The sequence below is a fragment of the Pithys albifrons genome, chromosome 7, assembly GCF_047495875.1.
Source record: "Pithys albifrons albifrons isolate INPA30051 chromosome 7, PitAlb_v1, whole genome shotgun sequence".
NCBI classification, from domain to species: Eukaryota; Metazoa; Chordata; class Aves; order Passeriformes; family Thamnophilidae; genus Pithys; species Pithys albifrons.
This window is the reverse complement of record NC_092464.1, coordinates 6,210,860-6,236,856: the sequence shown is the minus strand read 5'-3', so window position 1 is coordinate 6,236,856 and position 25,997 is coordinate 6,210,860. Positions and strand designations below refer to the sequence as shown.

The 25,997-nt window shown below is 40.5% G+C and overlaps 1 protein-coding gene across 1 annotated transcript in view; it reads right to left on the bottom strand.

The window, feature by feature from the left end:
• The window catches only part of LOC139673931 (sodium channel protein type 5 subunit alpha-like), a 209,977-nt gene that overhangs the window by 113,552 nt on the left and 70,428 nt on the right, over positions 1 to 25,997 (bottom strand). The window contains exons 8-10 of the mRNA XM_071559873.1: positions 17,165 to 17,228; positions 4,485 to 4,626; positions 2,834 to 3,031 (exon numbers count right to left, since the gene is read on the bottom strand). Of these exons, the coding sequence (XP_071415974.1) occupies positions 2,834 to 3,031; positions 4,485 to 4,626; positions 17,165 to 17,228 (404 nt within the window). The remainder of the gene's footprint in view (positions 1 to 2,833; positions 3,032 to 4,484; positions 4,627 to 17,164; positions 17,229 to 25,997) is intronic.

The following is a 25,997-nucleotide window of genomic DNA, read 5'->3' as shown; positions in this document are numbered from 1 at the left end:
CCACTAGAATCAAACAGGCAATCATCTCTCCACTGCAAAATACTCCCTTCCTCCCACAGGCATCAGTCCAAGGAAAGTGAAGGCACTTAACAGCCGTGTAAAGAATCAATCATGTATTTCAAGGAGTAGCGGTTGCTCTATCAAGCTGAGAGCACAACAAAACTTAATTCCTGTGGGAAATATCTTTCATAAGCAAGCTGCTTAGAGCAGAGAGGAGGAGGGCTCAGACACTGGTCTAGGCTGTTATTTTTATTTTTCTAAGTCGATTGACTTAATTGCTACACTGAAGTGCTTTCTCTTCATAAAGATTCAGCAAGTCTTTTGGTGTTAAGCTCAGATTTAGGAATGTGTTAGACCAATTGTATAAACTGACTGATAGTCCCCAAGCAGGTCTATCAATTATATTTCTGCTTTCTTTATACTGCACAGTGTAAAAGCTGGTCTGAAGAGTTTCAGTTCTCCTTTCTGATTGCTGTCATATTTTGTTGATCTAGAAATTATTGTAGGTTGTGCTACTAAACTTGCTGTACTCATACTACAAAATAAACTAATTTTCCATTTCTTAGCATTTTCTTACCTATTTCTTAGGTGGAATTGCTTCTGTGATGAGCACTTCTCTCAGTTATTGGAAAAAGGATTTGTACTGAATTGTTCCTCAGGGAATGGAGGATCACAGAATCATAGTATGGTTTGGGTTGGAAGGGACTTTAGAGAACATCTTGTTCAACCACCCTGCCACAGGCAGGGACACCTTTGACTAGACCAGTTTATTCAGTGTTCCATTCAGCCTGGCCTTGAGGATGTCCCCATGTCCTGCCTGTGTACCCTTTCTGGTTGGGATCCTGTGGCTGAACCATGTCCTGTCCCTCAGGCACTGCAAGCCATAACCCACTGCAACAGCTCAAGGAGCAGGAAAGGCGTGTGGGACCAGACATGTCTGGCAAGGACATACGGTGTTGGAAGGATAGGAGGAAAACTTAGTTCACATGAGCCCTGACATGGGGACTATGCAAGAGGGAGTTCTTGAGGCAAGAACTTAGTGGTACAGTGAGAAAGTCAAAACCAAGATCTTGATCAAGTTTTGGAGATCAAGATTAAAACTAAGTAGCTCTGACTGGGGTGAGGCATCTGAGAAGGACATCTGAAAGCTCCACTGTGCTCCTTCTTCAAAATGTGTAATTTGAGATTTCATGAGTTGATTTGCAGAAATTACTGGACTTCATTAGTGAGCTTGATGGATCCCAATCACTCTACTCCTAAATTTCCTTTCCGTAAATTTAGGATAATACTGCAGGAGTATTACAAATACAAATTAGTGTTTTTGAAGCACATGGAGTCTGAGCAGTGACAAGAGGCACTGAAAAACCTCTGAGGATGTTAGTCACTTCCTCTTCGAAGCAGGCTTTGAGTGTCTGAGTCGGGAAGTCTGCTCAAGCTGGCCTAAGGCAACAGAACAAATGATGAGAAAGCAAAGAGCTGCTCTTGAGTCATGCCCTTTGTACTGAACAGGGCACAGGAAAAATGAGAAATGGCTGGCTGAAGAAAAAGCTATATTATAAAGCATAAAAACAAATGGGAACAATTTAGGTTTTCAGGAGCAACCTTCTTTTTGCCACATTCCAACTTTCAGGGCTTAATGTTCCTTTTTCTGTGTGCATACAGGCTTAACTGAAATCAAAGCCTTCAAAAGGAAATTCTTAAATACCTTTAATTATAGTTGGGGGCTACCAAAGTTGACTGTTATTAGGAAGAGCTCAGCTGGAGTCAAAACACATGGAAATTTGTATAAAATAGGTGTGAGTTGGAGCTCAGTTTGCTCCCTTAGCTTATGGCAGAGAGTTGCGCTGTTAAAAGTGCCTGTACATGGGCTAAACTGCACTTACCTATTACTTAAACTATCAAAGAGGATCTTTAAAAGGACTTAAATGATGTATAAGCCTCCACTAGCACTTTGTTAAGACTGAATTGCATTTTCTATTTTCTTTCCAAGGATTTAAACGGGCTTTAGATTAGACCCAGAAGCCATATGTACACAAAAGAAAATTATGTATATTATATTGTGTATCAAGGATTTATTTCTCTCTACTATAGTGCTATGTGTTATTTCAGAATAACTTTCTTATTGTCTTCTTGTTCACAGCACCTCAAATGTTCTCTTCTACTGTTTAATAGAAGCTTTCTACCCCACACAAACCACATGAAAATTAAGTGCTGTTATTAAGGCTCTAAGGCTACATCCACAATTTGGCCTCCCTGGCTTGTTTAAACTTACAACATAACATTGAATCCATACCCTTTGCATAATTTGGAAAGCTTAACCTCAAAATCTGCCTGTTTACTTTTTCAGGAATGAAATTGTAGGTAGTTCAAAGAGGTTATCCTAAAACTTTACCTTTCTTATCAAACAACTGGCAGGTTGAGTGAGTGAAGAAATTAGGTTATACTAAAATGGTGGTGGAAGAAGGTTCATCTGTGGCTATGCCTGAGCTACCAAAACAGCTGGTTTGTGCTCAAATGCAGCTGCAGTTTGATCATCATTAAAACATCTTAAATGCCACACAGTATAAATTTCTCTGCTGGAATGTGTGGTATGGTTAAATCAGTACCGCTCTGGATATGTAAACCCCAAATAGCCTCAGTTCTAACAGGGAGAACCATCATTTTTCTTTCATAAAGAACAATAATAACTCTGTCCAGGACCATAAATATTAAGCTGCTTTCAAGCAAACTCTCACTTTGCTTATCACATAAATATAAAATAAAGACAACGTGAATCTCAAGGTGCCATCTGTTCAAGTCACCCAAGGCTAATCATGTCACATAGTTCACTGACCTCTTGCTCTTTCTTTAACATCTCCATGGCTTCCCGAAACTTCCTTTCTTTCTCCTCTGTTTCAGCAATAGTGGCTTGATTCTGCTCTTCATATGCCATGGCCACAACAGCCAGAATCAGGTTGACCAGATAAAATGAGCCCAGAAAGATGACCAGCATAAAAAAAAGCATGTAGATCTTCCCAGCAGATCTCAGAGTCTGCAAACACCAAAGTAAAATTATTAACACTTGTTTACAATGTTCTTTAAAAGAATAAAATGCTTTCTTAAGAGAAAATATATTAATTTTTAATTTTTTTTTTAAACCTCTTATTTACGATATAATTTAATCTAGTCTTTGTTAATAGCTCATATAGAAACCCTTTGATGAGAAATGACAACCACATCCAAGGAATAATCTCACCAATAAATTTTTATACCTTGGTCAAAAACTATGTGCCTTGCAGTGAATTAATTTCTAAAAGAAGAATGCTTTCCTCCTTTACCAAATATCTCTTCTGGTTTTCTTTGAGAATAGATACTCTTAGAATCAGAGAAAAATTCCCACACACAGAGCTCAATCTGGTTTTGTCCAGTGCTTAGAAACCATCCAAGTGGGATTCATGTTGTATCTCCTCAGATGCCTATAGTCTGGGTCCTTTGCAGTTATTGGGGAGAAAGTCATTTTTAGTGTGCAATTCATCTGAACGTTATTTAGACATCTCGGAATAAGAAGAACCAAACCTTGGGCTCCTTTGACTGTATTTTGTGGTTCACCATATTTATCAGCATAACAGGAGTTCATGAGAACAGGATTGTGCCAGATATGTGACACATGTGTAACTGATATGTCTCATGGTCGGTGACTTGGTATTACTGACAGAAAAGACTGTGTGATATTATAAGGTCAAATCATAAAAGGGAGTGATGTTCATCCCTATTTGCCCTGACAGTTTCTGTCTTCCAGAGTTGCACATGCAGCTCTGTGTCAAGTAAGTGAATACAGTTGCTTGAAGAATCTTCAGTTTCTTTGCTTTATATTTTCCTGAAGTGAAATTGTATAACTGGCTGCATGTGAAGCTGAAATCCCCCAAACCTTCCATGACGACTAACTCAATACCTGCACAACAGTTCTGCCAGCATTGTCTCTTGATTTCCTTATGATCATTTTCCAATTTGGGCAATTTTGAGATGCAGCAGCAAATCATCAGTGACTTCATGGACAGAGTATGTCATTCAGTACTGAACCATCACATGCAGTTCTCCGTAGTTTGCATAGATTTCAGGAAATGCATGATAAAATGAGTGTTTACCCACAGACCACCTTTCCCATGTGACTGCAAGGTGACTCTTACTCCTTTAGCATCTCTGTCAGGTGTCCAGGATGAAGATGCTGCAGCAGGGAGAACTGACATATAGCAGGTAGTCTTGCTTTTTTCTGAATTTGTGTTTATTACTGTGCCTTGCAAAACCAGATATGCCAAGTACATCATCACTCTTAAGAAAATAAATTAATTGTAACAATTGATGGTCCTTCTCCAGAACACACATACACAGAGCACAGTTTACTTAATAACCAGCAATTCTTTCTTGTCATTAATTATCAGACATATCACTGTAAAAAGATGATGTGTTTATTTAAAATTTTTAACAGTAATAAAATAATCTCATACCTGTTGGTAAAGACGCTCCCAATAATCCTGAGTCATCAGACGGAACAAAGACAGAAAGGCCCAGCCAAAAGTATCAAAGCTTGTGTAGCCATGGTCAGGATTTTCCCCAGCCTTCAGACATATGTATCCCTCAGGGCACTTGCTGCAAAACATGAAATACAGTCTATGAGGTACATCTTAAATGGCTTCAACATGAATAAAGTGACTTTCAGGGAAATTGTCTTGAATGTCCTTGGTTAAGAGCACAGATCACTGATGGTAAATTCTTTCACTGGGTGAAAGCACAGGAAACAGGTGGATGCTAATTCACAATACCAAAGATATTTGCAATTTTATTTTTTCTTTGAAAGGATAAACTGGAAAATAGTAACAATAGCAGGAGCTGCAATGGCAAATGAGCAGCCAGCACTTCACGTATTTGGAACCAAATGGAATTAGATGCCGAAGGAAGACTTTAGTGTTTAAATATGATTTCTCTTGGAACTTATTTCTAATTAAGAATCATATACTTGGTGTCTCCTGTCACAGTTGCAGGTAATACTGTGATGGTGAACCTGCTTTTCTGGTTGTGTAGTCTGACACTGTCTGGAAACACCAGTGTGTGCTATCTGAGCACCTTCCCAATTGCTTACTGTGCCTGACCTTACACTCAACCCCTCCAAGGATTAAATCTTTAATCTAAGAAACCCAGCCCTTTGTTCCACTCACCGCCACAGTCTGGGGTCATGACATTTTTCTATTTCTGCCAGGAAAAAGCTTTCCTTGTGTGTCTTACAGATTACTGTATTAAATTGCATGCAGATAGCATGAATTTCACTGACTCTCATTAACCTTGGAGGCTCTTTACAAGTAATTTTCTAGCCCCATATGCCAGAAGAGATAAAGAATGCTCTCAGTGGTGCTGTGTAAGTACTGAACTGTATCACCAAGTGAAACACAAGGTAGAAGAGATCTCAGATTGACAAGCCATCCTTTCCCCCAGAACTGTGCTGTATGGTTATTCAAAAACCTCACACCTCTTGCATATCACAAACTGCTCTCCAAACACAATCAGAAACTGAAGATGTGGAGCAATATCCAAAGGATTACTTCTGTATCCTAGGAAGGAATTATTAGATCAAGAACATTGCTGGTGTCTTAGAGCCCTGTGGTAATTTGGAATTTTTTAGGTGGGAAGCATCTAACTACATGGAGAAGCAGATCTCAGCAGAACATGCAGTAACAACAGCTCTCCCTTCTCCCCTTGAGCAGAATCAAGCCTCTATCCTTCAGATAGAGATGAACCTGGTACAATTCAGTACAAATTCTATCTGGCACAACTAGGGGTGGCTGGAACAAGAGGGACTGTGAAACACTTTGGCAGAGACCAGAGACATCAGGCAATATCATGAGACCAGAGCAACACCCTCTGTCCTGGCAAATGGCAAAAGTATGTCTCAGTGTGAAAATCAATGTTCTTTTCCATTAAAAAATATACATTCTATATTGATATAACTTACATTTTTTACAGCACAGGATAACCATCTTGTATTGCATTTTGAGACAAGAACATATTGCTATAGGTTCTGAAGCTACAAAAATGTATGATGTCTGCCACAAATATTAGATATTCAACAACACTTTAATAATCTTAATTTAATATCAGTAGTCAAGTACAAATTTTAAAGCAAATCTACTTTGAATGCTGATAAAAGGAGTGCTGAAGCACAGCAAAATGTGTGCAGATCCTTGTTTACAGTAGTTTTCAGAAAAAGCAATAAAAAACAAACAGTTGATGTTTAGTGAATTAAATGTAACACAAAAGTGAGATCATAATAAGTGATTCTGTCACCTTAGGTAGAGCCAAGTTAGCTTATCTCAGTTGAGAATTTAGATAATAACAACTGTATCTCACAAAGAAAGAAAAAGAGAGTCAATTCCAACTGTTTTCCTGCCTCCTTCTAGATTTTTCCTACTTTGACTATCTATTGTTTTCTGATAAGGGCCACATTTGAATAAAAATTACAGAAACATCACTGAGCTAAAAGATAATAAAATGCAGAATTGTCAGCTTTTTCCCTATAAAATACGCAGATGCACACTGAATCTCTCTTGTACACCCAGGCCTTTTTTTGAGGCAGCCTTTTCACTAAATCTCCTCTCTCCCAAAGGCAGCATCTGCTGTCACTCCCATCCACAGACACATGAGATTTCTGCCTCTGATCTGCTGCTGCAAACAGCCTTCATTGCCCATGACGTGCTGCTCACAGTGTTCAGGAACTTGTTTGCGCTAAGACATCACATCTATACAGGACATGAAAATTCCTGTTTTGAAAATTTTTGTAAGGCTGATTATTGTTGAGGACTGCACTCACAGACTTTGCTTGGCTGGAAGCTCAGTGGTCATGTCCTGGAGGTGAACAGCCCTTTCCTTAGTCTCCCATAATATGGCAATCCCAAGTGGCTCCATGAAACTGGTCTCATCGCTCATATTTTATCATTATTATTAATGACTAAAACATCTGAATACATCTGTGGTTACTTTAACGGTGAACCTAAGCCTAGCCAGGGCAGTCAATTGGAAATCAGGCTTCATCTAGAATAAATTATCTAAAATCTTAAGCAAAATGGAAATTTTCCCATCAATATCAATGAGAGAGATAATTTCTTTTAAATCTGTTCACCATTTTGAACAGAAAAGTCTGAAAGAAAGTTGATATTAGGAACATTGCAGTTGTATTTTTACATCTCTCAGCACAGATTAGAGGCTATAGAGTCACTCTTAGGTTCACTGCCAATGTTGCTTTTTAGGGAAACAGTTTTGAAGCAGAAGAACATTGGAGCAACTGCTCAAAGCACTTTACCACAACTGTTTGGAAAGCCCTGGGATATGGAGATGCAACCCTTCTGATTGTGAAGGTGAACAAAGGTACCTCAGATGGATATTTTCCAATTATAATACAATTAGTATTTTCATGTTTCATTCTGTGTTTACATGTCTTAAAAACCTTTTCCACTCACAGTAGATTGCTGCTATGCAAAGATCTGACTCCACAGTGAGTCTACGTATTGTGGTTTAACCCCAACTGGGAGCTAAGTCTCACACAGCTGATAACTCAACCCTGCTCAGTGGGATGGGGGAGAGGATTGGATGAGTGACAGTGAGAAATCTCATGGGTTGGCATAAAGATTGTTTAATAGGACAGGAAAGGAGCAAAATAATAAAAATTGTAATAATAATATTAATGAAGATAATAAAGTAATTAGACTATACAGGGTTACACAATACAATTGATCTCCTCTTGCTGATCAATGCTCAGACATTTCCCAAGAAGTGTCCCCCAAGACAGCTTTCTCTGCAGTTCATACACTGAGCATGACTTCCTATAGTATGGCATACCCTTTTGCCCAGCTGGGGTCAACTGTCCTGGTTGTGACCCCTCCCAGCTTCTTGTGCCACTCCAGCCTCCTTGCTGGCAGAGCATGAGAGCTGAAAAGTCTTCCACTTAGTAGAAACACTACTTAGCAACAACTGAAAGCATCAGTGTGTTATCAACATCATTCTCATCCTAAATCAAAAACACAGCATTGTACCAGCTACTAGGATGAAAATTAATTCTATCCCAGCTGAAATCAGGACAAAATTCTTCTCTAATAATAACTTCAGTTTTAGGAGCTTTCAAACAAGGTACTGTAACATGAAAACATGAACCCCAGCTCAAAAACGCTGTTAATGTTAGTTTATTTCCTTCTTATGGCAACTGGACTCTTGAGACAAAATATCCTACTTGTCAACTCCTTATTCTTGCTCACCCTCTTTTGTAGCCCACAGAGGCGACAACCCACAGGGCTTGGAAACGCGTTAAAAACACTGAGAGGAAAACACAGTGCTGCTTCCCAGAAAAACACCACAGAAATTTAGGTGCAAGACTCTCACATGAGAATATTATTCTGCAACTGACACCATTTCCTTGCAGGAATTTTTTAAGGAGTCTCAAGATTTTACTGAACCATCTTCAATGTGTAATATTAAGCCTATCCCTTTGGATTTTTTAGCAAACTCTTTAGCTTCTTCTACCTCAGGAAAGCATTTCAGAGGATTGTACTCTCCTCTGATGCGCAGAGATGGGCAGTAACAACAAGCTACATAAATATACCATCCTCCACAGGAGCGTCACAGGATGCTGTTCAATTGATCACAATAAAATTAGTGTCATTGATTCAGAAAAGTTAAAAGCAGCAGCCTACCTACCTATCCATCAGGCTGTAATCACCAGTGTAAGCTGGCATTGGTACAGGAAATTAAAGGACATAAGAAACAGCTTTGGTTTAAACAACATAGGCTGCGAATGCCAGAGAGTTGTAGCTGAGGGGCATAATTACAAAATGCTCTGTCTCAAGAGTTTAATCTAGGCAAGCCAAGCAACCTGCTTATCCAGGCTGTAGCGGCCAACAGGGTTAGGCAATGAAAGAAGATTTGTAAAGCAACCATGCACTGGATTGCATCATTCAAACCCTGGAAATACAGGGAGAGTTGTCCATGTGCTACCTAGAGTCAGCATCAAATGGCTGCTCATGTCAGCTACGACCTCTGTGAGAGGAAGACTGCACTTTTCTTGGGCTTAGGTTACAAAGGGACACTATGGCTGCTACACCAAACTGTTCACTAAAGAAGCAGTAATGAGAGATAAAGCACATACCACAGACACAGCAAAAATTAGAAAAAAAACAGACCCGTATTTTGGTAAAAGCCCCTCAGTGTTCATGCTTAGGTCACAGTTTAAGCCTAAGAATGCAGAAATCAAGACAAAAAGGTTACAGCTGATGTCTTTGACACTGGCCTAATTCCTGGGGAATGGAAACCACCCAGGTGGTTGGAAATGGATTTCAAAGTCTGACAGGCTTTGAAGCACAGATAATACCTGTGGCATCCATGATGAGCACAGTAGAGTCTTCCTCAACCTGCCTCTTCCTGCTAAATTCCTCAGGCCACAAAAGAGAGGCTTGAATATTTTTCTCTGCACTTTCTGTGGTTTTGACCTTCCCTTGGCTTTGAGGGAGAGGAGCTGCAGCCAAACCAGGAGTGCATACTGTACAGTGGCTGGGGGGAAGTGACAAAGATCCTTGGACTGACTTTGCCTCTACCTGAGAAGATGAAACTACCCATTCTGAAATGGAACCATATTTTAAAAAATGAATGTTTTAAGGGGAACTGGCAATGTAGGAGAAAGGGGCCAAAGGCAGCAGCACCCCAGCCAAAGCCATTGCTGTCAGCAGGTGTTTGGTGTGTCTGAAAGCCACAGGTCCCTTTCCTTCTCCTGCTCTTTCTTAGCTTTTTTGTATGAAAGACTAATTGTGGTTAGAGAGTCTGAGCTACAATTCCACACTAATTACCATCTAAAAGCCAAAATCTGACTTGCAGTGACATGGATAGGTCTGTCTAGGAGTGCCCAGCAACTCTCACTCCAAGCATCTGAGTGCTCAGAGAGAATTTGAAGGGTATTTCTAAAACCATGGGAAGGGATGCCAATTGTCTGGAATGACAGAAGTGAAAGTAAATTCAACTAAATGCTACAGGGAAAAGGAAAAAGGATTTACAAAGAAGAGAAGAAAAGCTCAAAATAAAGAGCAACATCAACAGGACTTGAAACTGGAGGAGAAATGGGAACAAAGTGCCCATGAGCAGGCTTGCTCAAAGGCTCAGAGCACCCACTGACCTGTGTGTGCTGCTGACTTGTGTCCAGAAAAAGTTTCAGCCTCCCCCACTGGCTACTTGCTCAGGCAGATGGAAAACCAGGGGTTTCAGCCTGTGACATCAGGCCCCTCCATGCAGGCATCCAAGCAGTGAGGGAAAGGACTCCCTCTGCTGCAACGTGGCTTTTTTGGACCTCATGTTGCAGTAAGGCAAACAAGCTGTCATTTCTTCTGACTCAATCCAGTGGCCAGACACCAGATCTTCCGTATAACCCATCAAGCAAAATGTAGGGCAATAATTTATCATCATAAACAAAATAGTAGATTACTGCTTAATGAAGACTGTAGCCTCTAGTAAGTCTGCTTCTCTCATGTGGCTGATGAGCTTATTACAGCTTTGACTAAGAGGTAATATTACCCCTCCTTAAGAATTGAGTGGATTTGGATTTAATCCCTACTGCTGCTGTTTGACCAGAGACATGATCTTCCAAATACACCACTGATCCCTAAGAGTGGACACTGCTATTATTGTCCCTAAACCTGTATAATACCTCAAGTTACGCTCATGTCCCCTGCAGCACCTTTGAGGTGTCACACTTGCTTTCTGTTTGTTTACATACTCAAGTGAGAGGCTTTCTTACCATGAGCAAATCATCCTCATTCTGCTGCTTCTGTAACCAGTAAAGAGTAGATGGAAGAGTTTCTGTGATTTACATCAGAATCTAGTTAAATTCATTTAAGGTGTACTGTATAGCCTGAAGGTTTGAAATAAATTCTCTATTGTTGCTTGATAATCATGGGTGTAATTATGTTTTTAGCTCTAGTGGTTTAAACAACACAATTCTTTCCAAAACCCTCCTGCTTTGGTGACATTTGAAGAGGACACATTTGGAAATAGTGTCCCCCTTCTCACTCAAGCAACCTCTCCCATCTGTCAGCCAGCTGCAGCCCTGCAATGCCAAACCTCCAAGCTTCTTCTCACTCTACTTGTCCAGCATCCAACAAAATAAGTCCTGAATCTGGGGACTTCTTATATTAAGAAAACAAGCAATAATAACAACAACAGTAATAATAATACGGATTTACGTTCAGGCAACTCAGAGCTGCAAAGGTCCTGATTGCCAGTAGGATAAGAGAATCAGCTGGGTGCACTATTCCCTGGTGCAGCTCCCCAGTGTCCAGCACAGTTGGAGCTGTGTTACTGGATGTTGTTTGACATGTTCTGGTCAACACACACATTTTTCCGGGCTCTCTGCCTGCCAAGGTCTGGGTAACAGCTACAGTAGCAGTGACGGAAGCATCCGACCGCAACTCTGCTCCTCGGTACAGAGCAAACTACTTGCCTACCCTTGAGGGGTGGGACAAGTCTTTGCAAGGGACTTTAAATCATTGCATGGAGGGAGCATAAAGGCAAAGGAATGTTATTAGAGCTCCGAGAGATCAAGGTGCTGCATCACTGTGTGAGTACGCTGACAGTACGGTGGTGTGGAGAACCTACCACAAAAACACTGGTTTTGGTTCTCATGGACACTATGAAAACAGGCATCTGATGCAGCCTCATGTATTCATAATAATTACCTTAGTAAAATGCCACAACACAAAACAAAACAAAGGGGGTTTTCTCCGATAATATTTAGAAAGAGTTAGGACTGACACAAAAACTTTGAGGAGCACTACACCACCTGGTCATTCCTTCATCCCTTATATGCAATAAGCTCTGTGACAGAATTTACCAAATCACAGAGAATCTCGCTCCACAGTGTACATTATTGTAACGTATCTTGTTAAGAAAAATCAAGGTCATAGTGAGACTAAAGGTAGCTAAAGTTTCTATAGCAACAGTTACTAGGATGCAGTTGCCAAAGGTGCTTTCTTGTTGTTGCAGAAGTAGCTTTTCTGCCTGCTTTTCCTTCCTGTTCACTAGTCTTTTTGGTAATATCAGTACAGACATGATGCAAATGTGCTTTCATTGTCAGTATGATCTTGTAGACTATTCCTGCCCATGAGCTGAATACACAGGACATATCATGTGTAAGGGGAAAAAAAAATAAGCAGTCTGACCTTGAGATGCAAAGAGGACACAACAGACTTAAAACATGTACACTTTTCTGAGAAACCAACTCCCTGTTGCAGTTGCAAGTGAAAAAGTGGAAAGAGCAAATTTAAGTTTCTGTTTGGTGTCTGCTTGTTTACTTTGTACGTTGAGGGCATCTTGTCTCTTTCTCCTAATGGACAAATTTCCTTGCTGTTTCTATTGCACAACCAAACCTTCGGGCAGAAGGGGAAACAAAAACAGCAGTGTAAGCACAGTAGAAAAATGTCCCTGTGAACTTACAACAGGATAGAGCTGAAATGTATCTTCATTGCTCACAGACAGATAATTCCAAGCTGCTGCAGCCCCCTCAAGTCTTTACTCTGCAGGGATCCAGGGTACTCTGCAGTACTGGTCATCTCGTCAAAGTGAATGGTTAATAGTAATTAAGGACAACCCATAATTGCAAGGGCAATGTGACCAGGTTGGTGCAACCTGACATGGATCAGTTCCCACAGCCCACCCACTATGAATCTGGTCTGATCATGGCAACAGGGTGATGCCTGGAAGAGGAATTGCTGATGTGTTCTAGCAGCATACCTTGTTGGATCTAAAGGTGGGACCACCTTCTCTTGTCCCGAGAGCCCTTGGAGGCTCCCTCACTCCTTGGCTGGTGTTGCCCATGTCCCATGGCCAGGCATTGAGTGTCAGGAGCACATTCTAAAGCACCACCTTTCCTTTCACAGGCCTTCCCTTTGGCACTACCATCACGAATATTCATCTGTGGATATGTGGCAATTTTGCACTGTGGCCACTTTGACAGAATAGGGCACTCACCTTCAAGGGGCCCATATGCCTGATTATAGGCAGTGTATGGTGGCGGTGCTGTTCTGTAGCCTTTGCAAATCATGGTCCACTTGATGTTAAGGCTGGATTTCACTAAGGATAGAGCAGTTTCCACCTTCTGCTCCTACCTAAGAACTTCCAAATATTTGATCATTGCACCAACTCTTTACTGGACTTTCCTTGGGGCTAAAACAAGGTGTTCAAAATTGGATAAGCTGTATGCTGGGAATTAAATTGAAAAGCAAATTTACAGGGTTTGTAATTCCCTTGAAAATCAGACTATCTGATCTTTCTCCACTTATTTTAAACAAAGTGAACAAAAGAAGCCGAAATTGCAAAGAGAAACAAGTTGGGTATATCTCAGTGCAACATCCAAAAAAACAACCACATTTAACATCAAAAAACATCTAGAAACATGAACAATTCTGCACATACACTACATTTTTTTATGTTTTTGTTAAGAGAGCATTTCTGTTAGCAATGCTTCCAGTGTCTGACCAATCTGTGACACACATCTCAGAGCAGAAGATTTTTCCATTTATGTGGTTTTCTGGATGTGCTTGTGAAATGCCAAGCACATGTCACAAGCATTCACTTTGAGCCAAACAACACCTTTGATCACAATCATTTGATTTTCTCTTTTCTCCAAACATTACTTCTTATTTCCATTGTACTCACTTCCTTGTAAGTGCAAAGAAAATTCTTGCAGTACATCAAGGGGGGAAATTCAGTTGGATAAGCAAAATGAAAAGCAACACAAAAGTTCTATTTCATTAAATGAAGAAAAATCAAATTTTAGGTGTCAAGAAGAATGTTTCTGAGGCATCAAATGGGAAAACCACAGACAGACTAGCCTTTGTGCACCTAAGAAATATCCTATCTCCCAAACATTCTTACCATGTCTTTGCAGCATGGTTTTTAAACTAGCTTCTTGAGGTTGCTTGAACATATCTAAAAATGTAAATAAATGTTGTTTTTCTTGCATTTGCCAGGTCAAATATTAGAGACATGTTTTCTGCTGCTGAGTGACATACACCTATTCATATGCCTTCTGAACAAGAATCAATATTAGCTAGATCCATTACCTCCTGCTTTATTGGCAGCTTGGATGCTTGTTCAGAAAACAGTCCTTCCTAGTAATGTAATAAAGCCCCCACCTTGGAAATAATTAGGTTGTCTGTGATATAGAATCCACTGATGATCCTTTCCCTGCTGATTTTGGCTTGCTACTCCAGCTCAGGTTGCAGTCTCCATCACTAGATGTTCATGTTCTTACATTAGACCATCTGAGTCTCATCACCTAGTAATTCCCATAGCAGATTCATTTAGATTTTTTATTTTTACTCTTCTATAATAACAGCAATCAGCCAAACCTCAGAGTGTCATTAACATGCTTTCAAAAATGCACTAAAATGGCTTTGTCAATTTCCTTGAGATTTAATATCCTGGCCACAACACAGATATCCCTCACTCTAACAACAAATCCTTCCAGGAGTGCCCACATGACACCACCCTTCCCTGTGTTTCCTTTGAGTCCTCAGTGTACCCTAGAGGCTAATGAATCCAAGCTCCAAACTGGGAGCAGAAGCAAGCTTCACAAAGGCTATGAACTGCTGTCTTTTCTTAGCACACCTTCCTGATGCCTTGATGTGTTCCCAGGTTTAAGCATCCTCACTTGTCATTAATTTCATTACTAACACATGTGAGAACCACAACCTGATGCATCTACTTCCTCTTAGTTCCCCACCCTAAGCCTGTGGTACAACCCGTCCCAGAAGGTCCCACTCATGCAGACTTTGTTTTACTATTGAGTGCACTTGCATTGATCATTGAAAGGTAAGAGAAAACAAATCCACTCTGTTAAATACATCAGCCTGTAGATGATGGTGTCTCTGTTCTAACAGGTGGGAATACATGACTTTGCACATCCCCTGGGGCCTTAGGATCATCTTTCTAATTATCTTCATGTCTTTAAACAACAGGAGTGAATGTGAAATGTATAGCAGAGGAGACAACACTTGCTTGTCCTGAGCATAAAAAAAATCAGTATAAGTAGGAATATTTATTCCCCAGTTTTAGGCATGTAAAACCAAACCTTACCCAGTGGTATTACATACTTAACTGCAGAACAAGAAAGACTTGAGGTGTAAAGGGAAACTGGGTTTCCCTTAATGTCACAAACACTGACAGTTTTGATGTATTTATCAAAACAAGTACAAGGACACTTGATGTGGGGGTGGCATTTTCTTCTTATTATTGAGAGCTGAAAGTTCTCCCCTGGCTGTTTCGGCTATGAATCTATCCTGGGCATAATGTCTCCATCAGAGGTTTTGTGCATGGCTTTTTGCTACAATTTATTGAATTTCTAGGGAAGGAAATAAGGGTGGGTTTTCTCCTAAGCCTTGCCAGAACCTAACCCTTAAATCCATACAGGCTACCAATATATAAAAACTCCATGGATATTGGATTGTTATTTAACTTTCCACCACCTGAACAATTCCAAAGCAGAAGTCTCTAAACTACGCTTCAGAAATAGCTCTAATCCACTCTTTCAGCATTGCTCATGACCTTAGCATCTTTTCACCACCATGGTTCAGATCATCAGGTGAAAACAAGGTTTATTTCATGACATGCAAAATATTATTTCTTTGCAGAACACTTTTTCTCTCAATATCTTTGCCTATTGATTAGCAAGACTGAAGTTCTCCAGCATACAGACATTGCCAAATCCTGGGATTCCCGGGAAACATCCCAATAGTCTTGGAGTCCTGCCTGAGCCTGGATAAATACAATGTATTACAATCAACAAAGGACTTAATTAATGGATGCTGACATTGTACCTTCTGTGGAACAAACAAAAGGGAAAGCATGGCATTCTGCCCAAGGAGCTACAGACTAGCTTAGGCTGGCAGCACAGATCAGACACACAAGTCCTGCAGAGGGAAGGCTGACACTGAGCTCTCCCTTTGTCTTGTGTAAATACTGATACAGACAGTGGCAGATGAAAGCAAATCATCTCTCCCCAGGACCCTGAGGCTTTTCTTGCCTTCTTGTCCAAAAGCAAGTTCATATTATATCTTCCCTTCATCTTCCTGCTGTCTCCCTGTACACACATGCCTTTACTCGCATTAAATTATTGCTAAGTTAAACCGTGTTTCTTTGCAGTGTTCCACATTTACTTTTACCAACTCAAAACATCTTCCTCTAGAAGTAGATCATCCCATCTCCTCCCTTCACTTGGCCTAGGTCACCCATCTCCCTGGTTCAAATGCACTCATATATTCTGCTCAAAAGCTCATCAACCCCACCACTCCAAGGTATTTTCTCCCTTTTCCTACAAATCCTAACAGCCTATAATCTTTGCAGGGTTTGTAATCTCCTCTGACCACATGAGATCCCATCTCTCTCCATCCCATCTGAACACTTCCATTTCCATCAAGATCATGAGAACATGTCAAATATAATCACACACACTGACAGCGTGTTTAGACCCTGAGGACTGGAAGCAGGAGGAAACACTAGATGGCATCTATAGATGGCAGGGATATGAATAAAGTCCTTTATGCAGAGTACATTAGTGTACCTCAAGATCTCTTCACTGTCTATACAATAACAAAAGCAAACACACATAGTCTACAAACATATCAAACACAAACGTAGATCACAACTCAAACTTGAGTACTTTCCCACCTCCAAAGCATGTTATTTTGGGGACTAGCATTTGTTGATTTATCTTCCTTTGCCAAAAGCCAGGAATTCATCATCACTGTAAATCCCTTCAGTTTTTCCATTTCCATTCCTGTTTTGTTTCCTTTAAAATACTCTCCACTCAGCAGAAATGTTACCTTTTTATCAAGAAGTTTAAATGTTTTGAAAGAGAACTGTTATAAGGCCTCTAAAGATTTTAGATCTAAATAAATGAGAACACAAACTTCTCTTTCCTGCAGTTCAGAAAATTGTATTGCTATGCACAATATTGTCATTATCCTCTCTCCTCTGACACAAGGAAGTTGAAATATCTACTTCATGCTGGTGAGAAGTGGACAGAACAAAAGTAAAATGTAGCAAAAATAATAAAAAACCCAGCAACAAAACTGAACAGAAACGAAGATAGTTTTAAAGCACTTACCCAGCATCAGTGCTATTGCCACACAGTAACACATCTTCTGTACCATTTTTTATGAAATAGTTCACTGCAACAGAAAAAGAGAAATGGCTTTTAAATAAACACATTCTGGGAATGATAACATTCAAAAATATCATCCACAAACCAGCATATTCAGTTGGGACAGTAATTGAGAGATGAATGGCATCCTTTTGCTTTGTTTTGCTGATTTTAACTTCTATAAATTGTAAAAACAAATACATTTTTCAAGTTCCTTGAAGCACTTGCTGTTTGTATGCCAGATCTGACCAGCTGAATAAGGTGGCAATGACCTATGGGCAATGTTTGCAGGAAACCTTGTCTAGCCACGTCCCTGGTGTTCTAACTAAAAACATTGTTCCTAAGTTCCATAAATGTAATGAAAGCAAGCCATATGTTTGCCTGTAACTTTTGGTCTCTACGCTGATGACACACATATTAATTGAAGGTTGTGATAGAAATTCCTGACTCATAGGTTAAAAATGTAACCAGCTATAAGTCAGAATGTAATAATACTAACAAAACATCCCACTCCCCCCGTCTGGTGGATTCTGCTTTGCATAGAAAACACAGAGTATAAAGAAAAGAAACAAAAATGCACCCTGTTAAAGATCAAACAAACAAGGAAGTATTCATAAAGACAAATATTTATCCATGTAGTCATCTGTAATGGCAATGGGGAGAGACAGACACTTCTCAAGGGAGACTCAGAGGAGTAAACTAAATTTAAGCACTGTAGATCATTCCCTGGTTGACTATCAATAAAGCTTAAGGAAATTAACATCTCCAGGCTAATGAGAACTTTGCATACACACTCTCTCTTCTATCCCCAGCCAATCAAGTCTAACATTCAAAGAAACAGAGCAGGAGGCCAAATTCTCAAAAGGATGATCAAAACCAGCGTCTTCAGAGAGAGTGTGATGGAAAGGAGATGTTCTAAGGAGCATCCTTAAAACCTGAATGATGGCATGGAAAAACAGGTAAAAGCATTGATCTAAAAACATATTAAATGCAAAACAGAGGCCCACAGCTGACTGATGAAGGGTAGATAATCTGGTGTGCTTTGCTGTGGCAGAGAGGACGTGATCCCCACTTGACATAACACACGATGGTGGCGGCCTTACACAGTAAGTCTTTGTGAGCAGAGGAGCCTCTGCATATGATGCTCAGAACAGGTTCTCCATTCTAGGCTAACCCTCTGTTGTGAAATGTTTTAAAAATCAAGAGTGACAGCTTATCCAGGCAGGGTATGCAAAGAATGCTCAGTGGCTCAAGTACTGAACAGATGTGCTGGGGCTTTCTCAGTAAGCTGCAAGCAGTGGAAAAGCCCTGCTCTGCTGCATGCCAAGAGGGAATTACTGCCCATGAGCTTGTGGTAACGAGGGCACGTGATGGTGTTCACAAGTTATCAGAGCATATATCCTGCTCAGGCTGTATGCTTTTTCACTTTGTGCTACACGTGAGCTCCCTATGGAAACATTTTGTGTGAGAGCAATGCCAAGGAATTCAATGTGGTTAAGGACTGGTGATCAGTCAACACAGAAGGGGGAAGGATGCCACAACTCATCACCTTTCACCCTCCAGGTCTGCTGGTCAGTCTTGTGCTTTTCTCAGCACAGGTTGTATTTTATTTGGTATACACAAAGTTGGTGACACAAACACACCAGACCACTTTCTCTTCAAACTAGAGGATCTTTAATGTCCCTTCCAAACCAAACCATTCTATGATTCCATGATTCAAGGTTTCACTGAAGTTCTGGAGCACAGTGCTGGTTGAAGACCAAACCAACACTGCCTGATCAGTCAGATCAGAAAATAAAAACAGAGTCTGAGCACACAAATAAGGACACAGACACTGTGTGCAAACAAAAAAATTCAATTCTCAAAACAGACAAAATTCTGTTTTCTGCTGTTAACCTAAACATTTACATTTCTAAAACAAACACTAAGGCAGGTGCAAAAAACCTCATGAAATGCACACTGAGGAACTGGTGCATAGCTGTTTGTGGGGGGGAGTAACTTCACCACAGGGTCTGCAACTGTGCAAGTGTCACAGCCTGTGCCAAACTTCAGCCTGAGGAAGAGGTGGGCTCCTGGTTCCCTACTGATAAATGAAAGGGGGATTGCAGTATTATACCCAAGGAGACAAATTGCTGTATTATCAAAAATGATCACAACAATCAGTTTGTCCCTCAAAGCACGTTGGTTTGGATTTCAATCAAGCCTGATGGGCAATCAGAGGTCTGCAAGAAGCAAACAGTCATCACTCTTGCTTTTAAGATCAAACCACATCAGTATCACATTAACTCATGGCCTCAGCTTTCCATCAGTCAATTCTAACATGGGCAAAGAACAAGAAACTGCTTTTTCATATGGAGCCAGATTTTCTCCCTGAAACAGAGACTGCTCAAACTCATTGACGCCACTTGAAAACACAACGACTTTTTCATTGTCTTGGAAGATTGCAATTAGTTTTGAGGCTTTTTGTCAGCTTTTTCTTAAAATTCCAGCATGTGAGTGAGAAACAAAATAGGAAAACAAATACGGAAAACAAAACTGAAACCCTTCATTTTAGGTGGATTATTTATTTATTTTTAATTAAAATAAAGCCAAAACAATGACATTTGTACACATGTGTGTGTGCACATAAACTTTATGCAATATGCCATTCTTTCCAAAGGAATTGCTATTTTTTTTTCTACCAGCTTTTCTGAAATGTAGATGTCACAGTTACAGGGTATACATTGCCTGTTAGGAAATTTCTACAGGGACTTCCAGAGTAAGGCAACTACTCTGTCATATTAAAAAGAATTAAAAATGGTCTAAATAACAAAGTCTCCTGCAAGCCAATGCTCTGTCTCCTACGCTTCTCAAGGCACACAACACTGACCATAGGTTTAAAGTCACTATTTGCAAGTAGTGAGGAAATACACAAAGTCTCCTGGCCTATTCCTGCCGTATCTTCCTTCCAAAGTAATTTTCTCAATATGTTTCGTGTTTCTGCATTGCTCCCTTACACATCAGGTGATTCTAACAGAGCAAACATTCCTAATGTCTCCACTTGCTACTTGTCAGATTAACCAAACAAAAGAAAAAAAAAGGCAAACTTCCTCAAAAAAATAATTTATTCCAATTAAAAATATGCTCCAGTTTGTGGTTTCCACACCTATATCACACAATGGAGCAGAAAGCCAGTGGGGTACACAGACTGCAGAGTAGAAACCTTTCTCATTTCTGTGCAAAGGAAAGGAAAATTTTCTAGTTATGAAAAATAAAAAAGGTTAGAGTCTGCTTAGAAAACAGAGTTTCTTGCCTCCAGCTTCTCTTCTTCCTTCGAAGGCCCAACTGAAATGTTGCTCTGACTCATCTTACAACAAATTAATTCCAATTTAAAAAAAAAAACAAATCAAAAAGAAACATATATTTTATCACACTTACATAAAGAGCAACATTCAGATATCATTAGTCACTGCCCATAGAAGAGTCCTCTGGCTGACTTTCTAACAAAATCTTCAGAGAGGTGTCTGTTATCTCAGACTATTTATTGCAGCCACACAAGTTCTCGCTGGTTGGAGACTTTGTCCCCGTGCTATGGCTGGCACAAAGGACTGACAAGCCACCAAACGTCCTGATTCCAAATTTAAAATGCTGTTTAGAAAGCCCCATTGCCCCACAGTTGTGGTACGTGACACAGAAACAAAATAGATAACACCCCCTCATCACCCTTTCGCCCACGGGCACAAACACACTGCACCTCCTGGAAATACACAGTAATTAAAGAGAATCCTTGTTGCACTTGCTGTGTGCACACTGTGGCACACACAGTGAAGCCTCTAATAAATGAAATTGAGTTTGAAGATGAAAAACACGTCTCACAAAAGCGATGGAACAGGCTGTATTAAGGGTATTATTAGGGAAGAATGCTTGGGAATAAATGGCACTGCCAGATAGTTTGTCCCTGCTAAAAGGGGTTGCAAATAATTATAATAATCAGTTAGTCTACTGTTGCTCAGGATATGACAGGGGGTCTGGGTGTCCTTTGCTGTCCCATGGCATTTGCTGCTGACCCTTCTGCTGGGTTTCAGAGGCTCTTGAGTCCTCTCCTCTCCTTTATTTCCATCCTTCCCTCCCTCTTCTCCTCAGAACTTACTTCTGGTCCAGCTCTCTCCTGCCTCTTTACCCTGTAACCATGTGGAAGGACATTTTCAAAATTTCAGTTCAAAGAACAGGATCTATAGTGAAGATGACTGGGTGAGTAGAAAGGACAAAGATCGAGGAGACAACTGTATATGCAGCATTGGCTACTACATGACTCTATGGCAAGCATAGCCTTTGAATTCTGGGAACAAGCTCTCCTGCAGGAGATATGGAAGGGCTGTGAGGAGGTTGTAGAAAACTATAGAAGCAGGCAATGGGAGGAAAGTGGTTTCCTTCAGTTTGTGTGTCTCTGGTAGGCTGCTCTTAGTGCTTCTCCCCATGCTTGAGACAACCCAAGGAAGCAATTTCCCAGCCAGCATCAGCATTCACTATGGCACAGAAAACACCTCCAGTTTTGACAGTACAGCTCTTTCCCTCTTTGAGAAAAAGCCACTAAAACTATCAATCAAGCCCTCTGCTAGATGGCTCCCATGCACTAGGAAGAGGCTCTGAAAGCCCCAAAGATCCACAATACCTGGTTTGTGCTGCCAGCATGGTCTGACAGAATAAAAAGCACATCAGGAGCAAAGAGAAAAGCACACCAGGAGCATGTGGAGATGTGCACAAGAGGAGAGTGGAGAATTTAGATGCTGTCAAATTGTCTTGGGGACCTTGCCAAGTCCATGAGCATCCCCAGAAGATGAGACAGGAGACAATGACTAGCAACAAACACACATGCTGGCTTTTAAATATCTTCACCCACACTCTTAGGACTGTAGGGTGCATAACACATAACTAAAAGCATATTTAGTACCACTTGTTTAGACATATGCTTCACATGAATAGATGGAAAAGTGCTGAATGCTGAAGTGTGCTCTCTGGAAGTTTTGTAGAGGTTTTGTGTTTTGTGGAATTTTTTTATATGTTTCACACAAAAGAACTAAAATCAAAAGCTTCTACAAGGATTGAATGCATTTATGATTACAGACAGATGACAGAAAAATAGAAAAAATATTCCTGCACTTATTGTGATAAAGAAAATACAGAAAACCTGACTAAGAGACAGAAAATGTAAGTTAAGATGAAGAGTCATTGTGCAGTATCTCTGCAGGCTAACAGAGAGCTGCACCTGCACCTCTTTGGTACATTTATAAGTACAAGGGAAAGAGCATGAGCAGACAGGTGACATCTACTATACACAGTATTTTCCAGGTAAATTAAGTCTGAGACCAGGACTAAATGAGGAACACCAGAGGGGCCTATTCCATTGAAAAAAAAAAAAAAGAAAACAGAAAAAAGAGTGGAAAAATAAAAAGTAGGATCTTAAGTTGTCAGAAAGTGAAGTAAAGCAGAGGAAAAAATCTCACTTATTCATAACTTTGTCAAGTCTTAAATTCCCTCTATAAGTTCAGGTAAGAGAGATGGACTTTTTTCTTAGGGATTCTTAGTCAACACTTTTATGTAATATTAAGCTGTGATCAAAGAATATTAAGATACAGGAGGACCAGGATGAAGTATTATACAAGAAACAACTGATAAAACCAGGCTGGTTTCAAGCAGTTCTTTTCAATATCTTTAGCAAGCACAAGGGGATCGAGTGCACCCTCAGTCAGTTTTCAGATGACACCAAGTTGTGTAACAGTGTGGATCTTCTGGAGAGCAGGAAGACTCTGCAGAAGGATCTGGTCAGAGTGGATTAATGGGTTGAAGCCAACTCTATGAAATTCAACAAAGTCAAGTGTTGGGTCCTGCCTTTTGGTCACAACAACTCCCAGCAGTGCTGGAAGGGAAGAGTGCCTGACAAGACCCCAGTGGAAAAGGAGGGGCTGGGGATGCTGCTCAACAGCTGCAGAACTTCAGCCAGGTGTGCCCAAGTGGCCAAGAATGCCAAAGGCATCCTAGCCTGTGTCAAGAATTGTGTCCAGCAGAACCAGAGCAATGACTGTCCCCTGTACTTGGCACTGATGAGGCAACTCAAATCCTGTGTTCAGTTTTAGGCCCCTCACAACAAGAAAGACATTGAGGGGCTGGAGGGTGTCCAGAGAAGAGCAAGACAGCTGGGGAAGACTCTGGAGCAGAAGTCTGATGAGGAGCAACTGAGGGAGCTGGAGAGGCTCAGCTTGGAGAAAATGAGGCTCAAGGGGGACTTTATCACTCTCTACAACTACCTGAAAGGAGGTTGTAGCCAGGGAGGGGGTCAGTCTCTTTTCCCAGGTAACAAGTCACAGGACCAGAAGAAATGGTCTCAAGTTGTGCCACAGGATGTTTAGATTGAATATTGGGAAATATTTCTTCATGGAATAGGTTGTCAGGCATTGGAACAGAGTGACCAGGGTGGTGGAGGGTTTTAAAAGATGTGTAGATATGGCCCATGGGGACATGGTTTAGTGGTGGACATAGTGCTGGGTTAAGAGTTGGACTTGACGATCTTAAGGTCTTTTCCAAAGTAAATGACTCTATGACCCAGAACACAGACCACAACATTGCTTTCAATTGGGTAACTGCCAGACTGAAAAGTATTGAGAAGGTAATGAAAATGAGTGGTCAAAGTTTAAGATGAGTGGCAATTGAAAAATGGACATCTTTTATCCTAGAAAAGAGGTGACTATGCAGTAAAAAATAGAATGTATTCTGAAAAAGGAGAACAGGGAGCTTTGTGTGCTTCCAGCAACAAAACATAACAATGTTTTTTGCCTTAAGAAAATTGAGGGGCAAAAAAGGAGAGGAATTTTCAAAACTAAAGGAAATATTTTTCACTACGCTTCCCATCTGAACTGCTGAAATTGCTGCCACAGGCTGCCCCTGTGGCCAAAACATTCAAAGGGGGAGATTTGTTGCTTACACAGATAAGCATATCCTGAGTTATAACAGTTAATAAAAAAACCCCAAACATAAAAATATCTATACTTTGAGCACTACTACTTTTTTTTGGAGCATATGGGCCTGTTCAGTGCCACAGAGAGATGCTGCTGTAGGTACACAAAGGCCAGATGGATCCTGGGAATTCCCATATTTATCTCCACCTCACTTAGAGGAATTCACCACTGATGAAGGGTATGCGGGGAAAATATTTCTTTACTTATTCCTTAAAGCCAGTGCAGTAAGAGAAAGCAGCGATGCAAGTTCTCTGTTGGTGGGCTCACTGCACCTGGGCTGAGTGTTCAAAGTGGAAGCTGCCTCTTGCCTATGCAAGGCACTTTACTGCGGAACCTGGAGCAAGGTGCGATCCATGGACCAGCTCCAATGGGCACAAAGTCCTTTCAAATTGCACTGTGCAAGTCAATTGGTATATTATATTGGTAGTTTATGAAGAATTAGAAGGTACGGGTTCAATCTGAATCTCCTGTGGCAGATCTTTCCTCTAGTAGATCTCTCCCTTCTGTGAGCAGTGCTGAGAGCAAAAGAAGTGTACCTAAGGTAGTAATCCTCCTGCTGTACAAACTCTTCCAATATAAAAACTTAATCTTTTACCACAAGGCCAAAAAGAATCTTACTGAATGGTCAGGAAGACACTGTATCAGAATCAACATTACCAAAACCCTTGTTTTTCTGATGATCCTTGAACTTCTGCTGGGGCTTTCTTTTTCTATTTAGCTTAGAACATTGAAGTGCACAGGTACAATACCCACGTTATTAACACATCAGAGCACTAAGTTTTGAGCATTTATGAAGCTGTTTATCAAAAGGTTCACAGTACCTGAACAAAGCCATAATATTTATGGCTAACAGTGGAATAACATGAATAGATGCCATGCTGGAAAGCACAGTTTTTGAAAAGCTGGAGAGATTCTTTGTTTTAGTCACTGGTTCATATACAATCATACATAATAAAACATCTATTCCAGTCCCAACTTGATTTATTGCTTCTCTCTTTCCTCCCACCTCTATAATTACTCATCAAACACTCACTGTCTTCTATTACCACCTCAGACAACACCTCAAACACTTCAGCTCTCCCCAAACTTGCTGCATTTATTATCTCACTTAGACATTTCTATAAATTTCTCATACAGATTCAGAGTCTCTGTTCCATTTCAGTGGTTCTGAAAGCAAAAATGAAGCAACTCATCAGGCAGAGATAACAGTCAGGCACAGAGCTTAGAGAAGATGCATATTTACACACACCCTCCTCATGTTCATGCAGACATACATTTCTGTATGTTCACAGATATATGCCTCAATATCCACGCTCATTCACTTCAACAGTGCATTACACCCAGGACATCAGGGAGAAGGATGTGGAACGGCTCTAGAATTATTTCACATTGTTCTGGAACTGCTCCTGATTTATCAGCTCACAGCACCCAGGCTGGCTTTGGTTGCATTCACACCATGCACAAGTTGCTTCCCACAAACCTTTGATCCCTTCTCAAGTGTCCAAGACCAGGATTTGGATGGGTACCACCAAAACTTTACATATTATGTACATCTTTCTAAATATAGAGCCTGAAGAAACCATAAGTATTCCAGGCCTAACTGGAAAAGACAACAAAGATACCACATTTATCTTAATCTGTTTTTTTTTAAATTAAAGTTGGTTTGCTTTGTTGTTGGATTTTTTTCCCGTAGACCTTTGATAACTACACCGTTTGACTCCAGAAGAAAAGAAAAATCACTGCCATGAAATGAATGCCAGAAACTACTCTGGAAGAAAAAAACCCAATTCTGGAATGCCTATTTT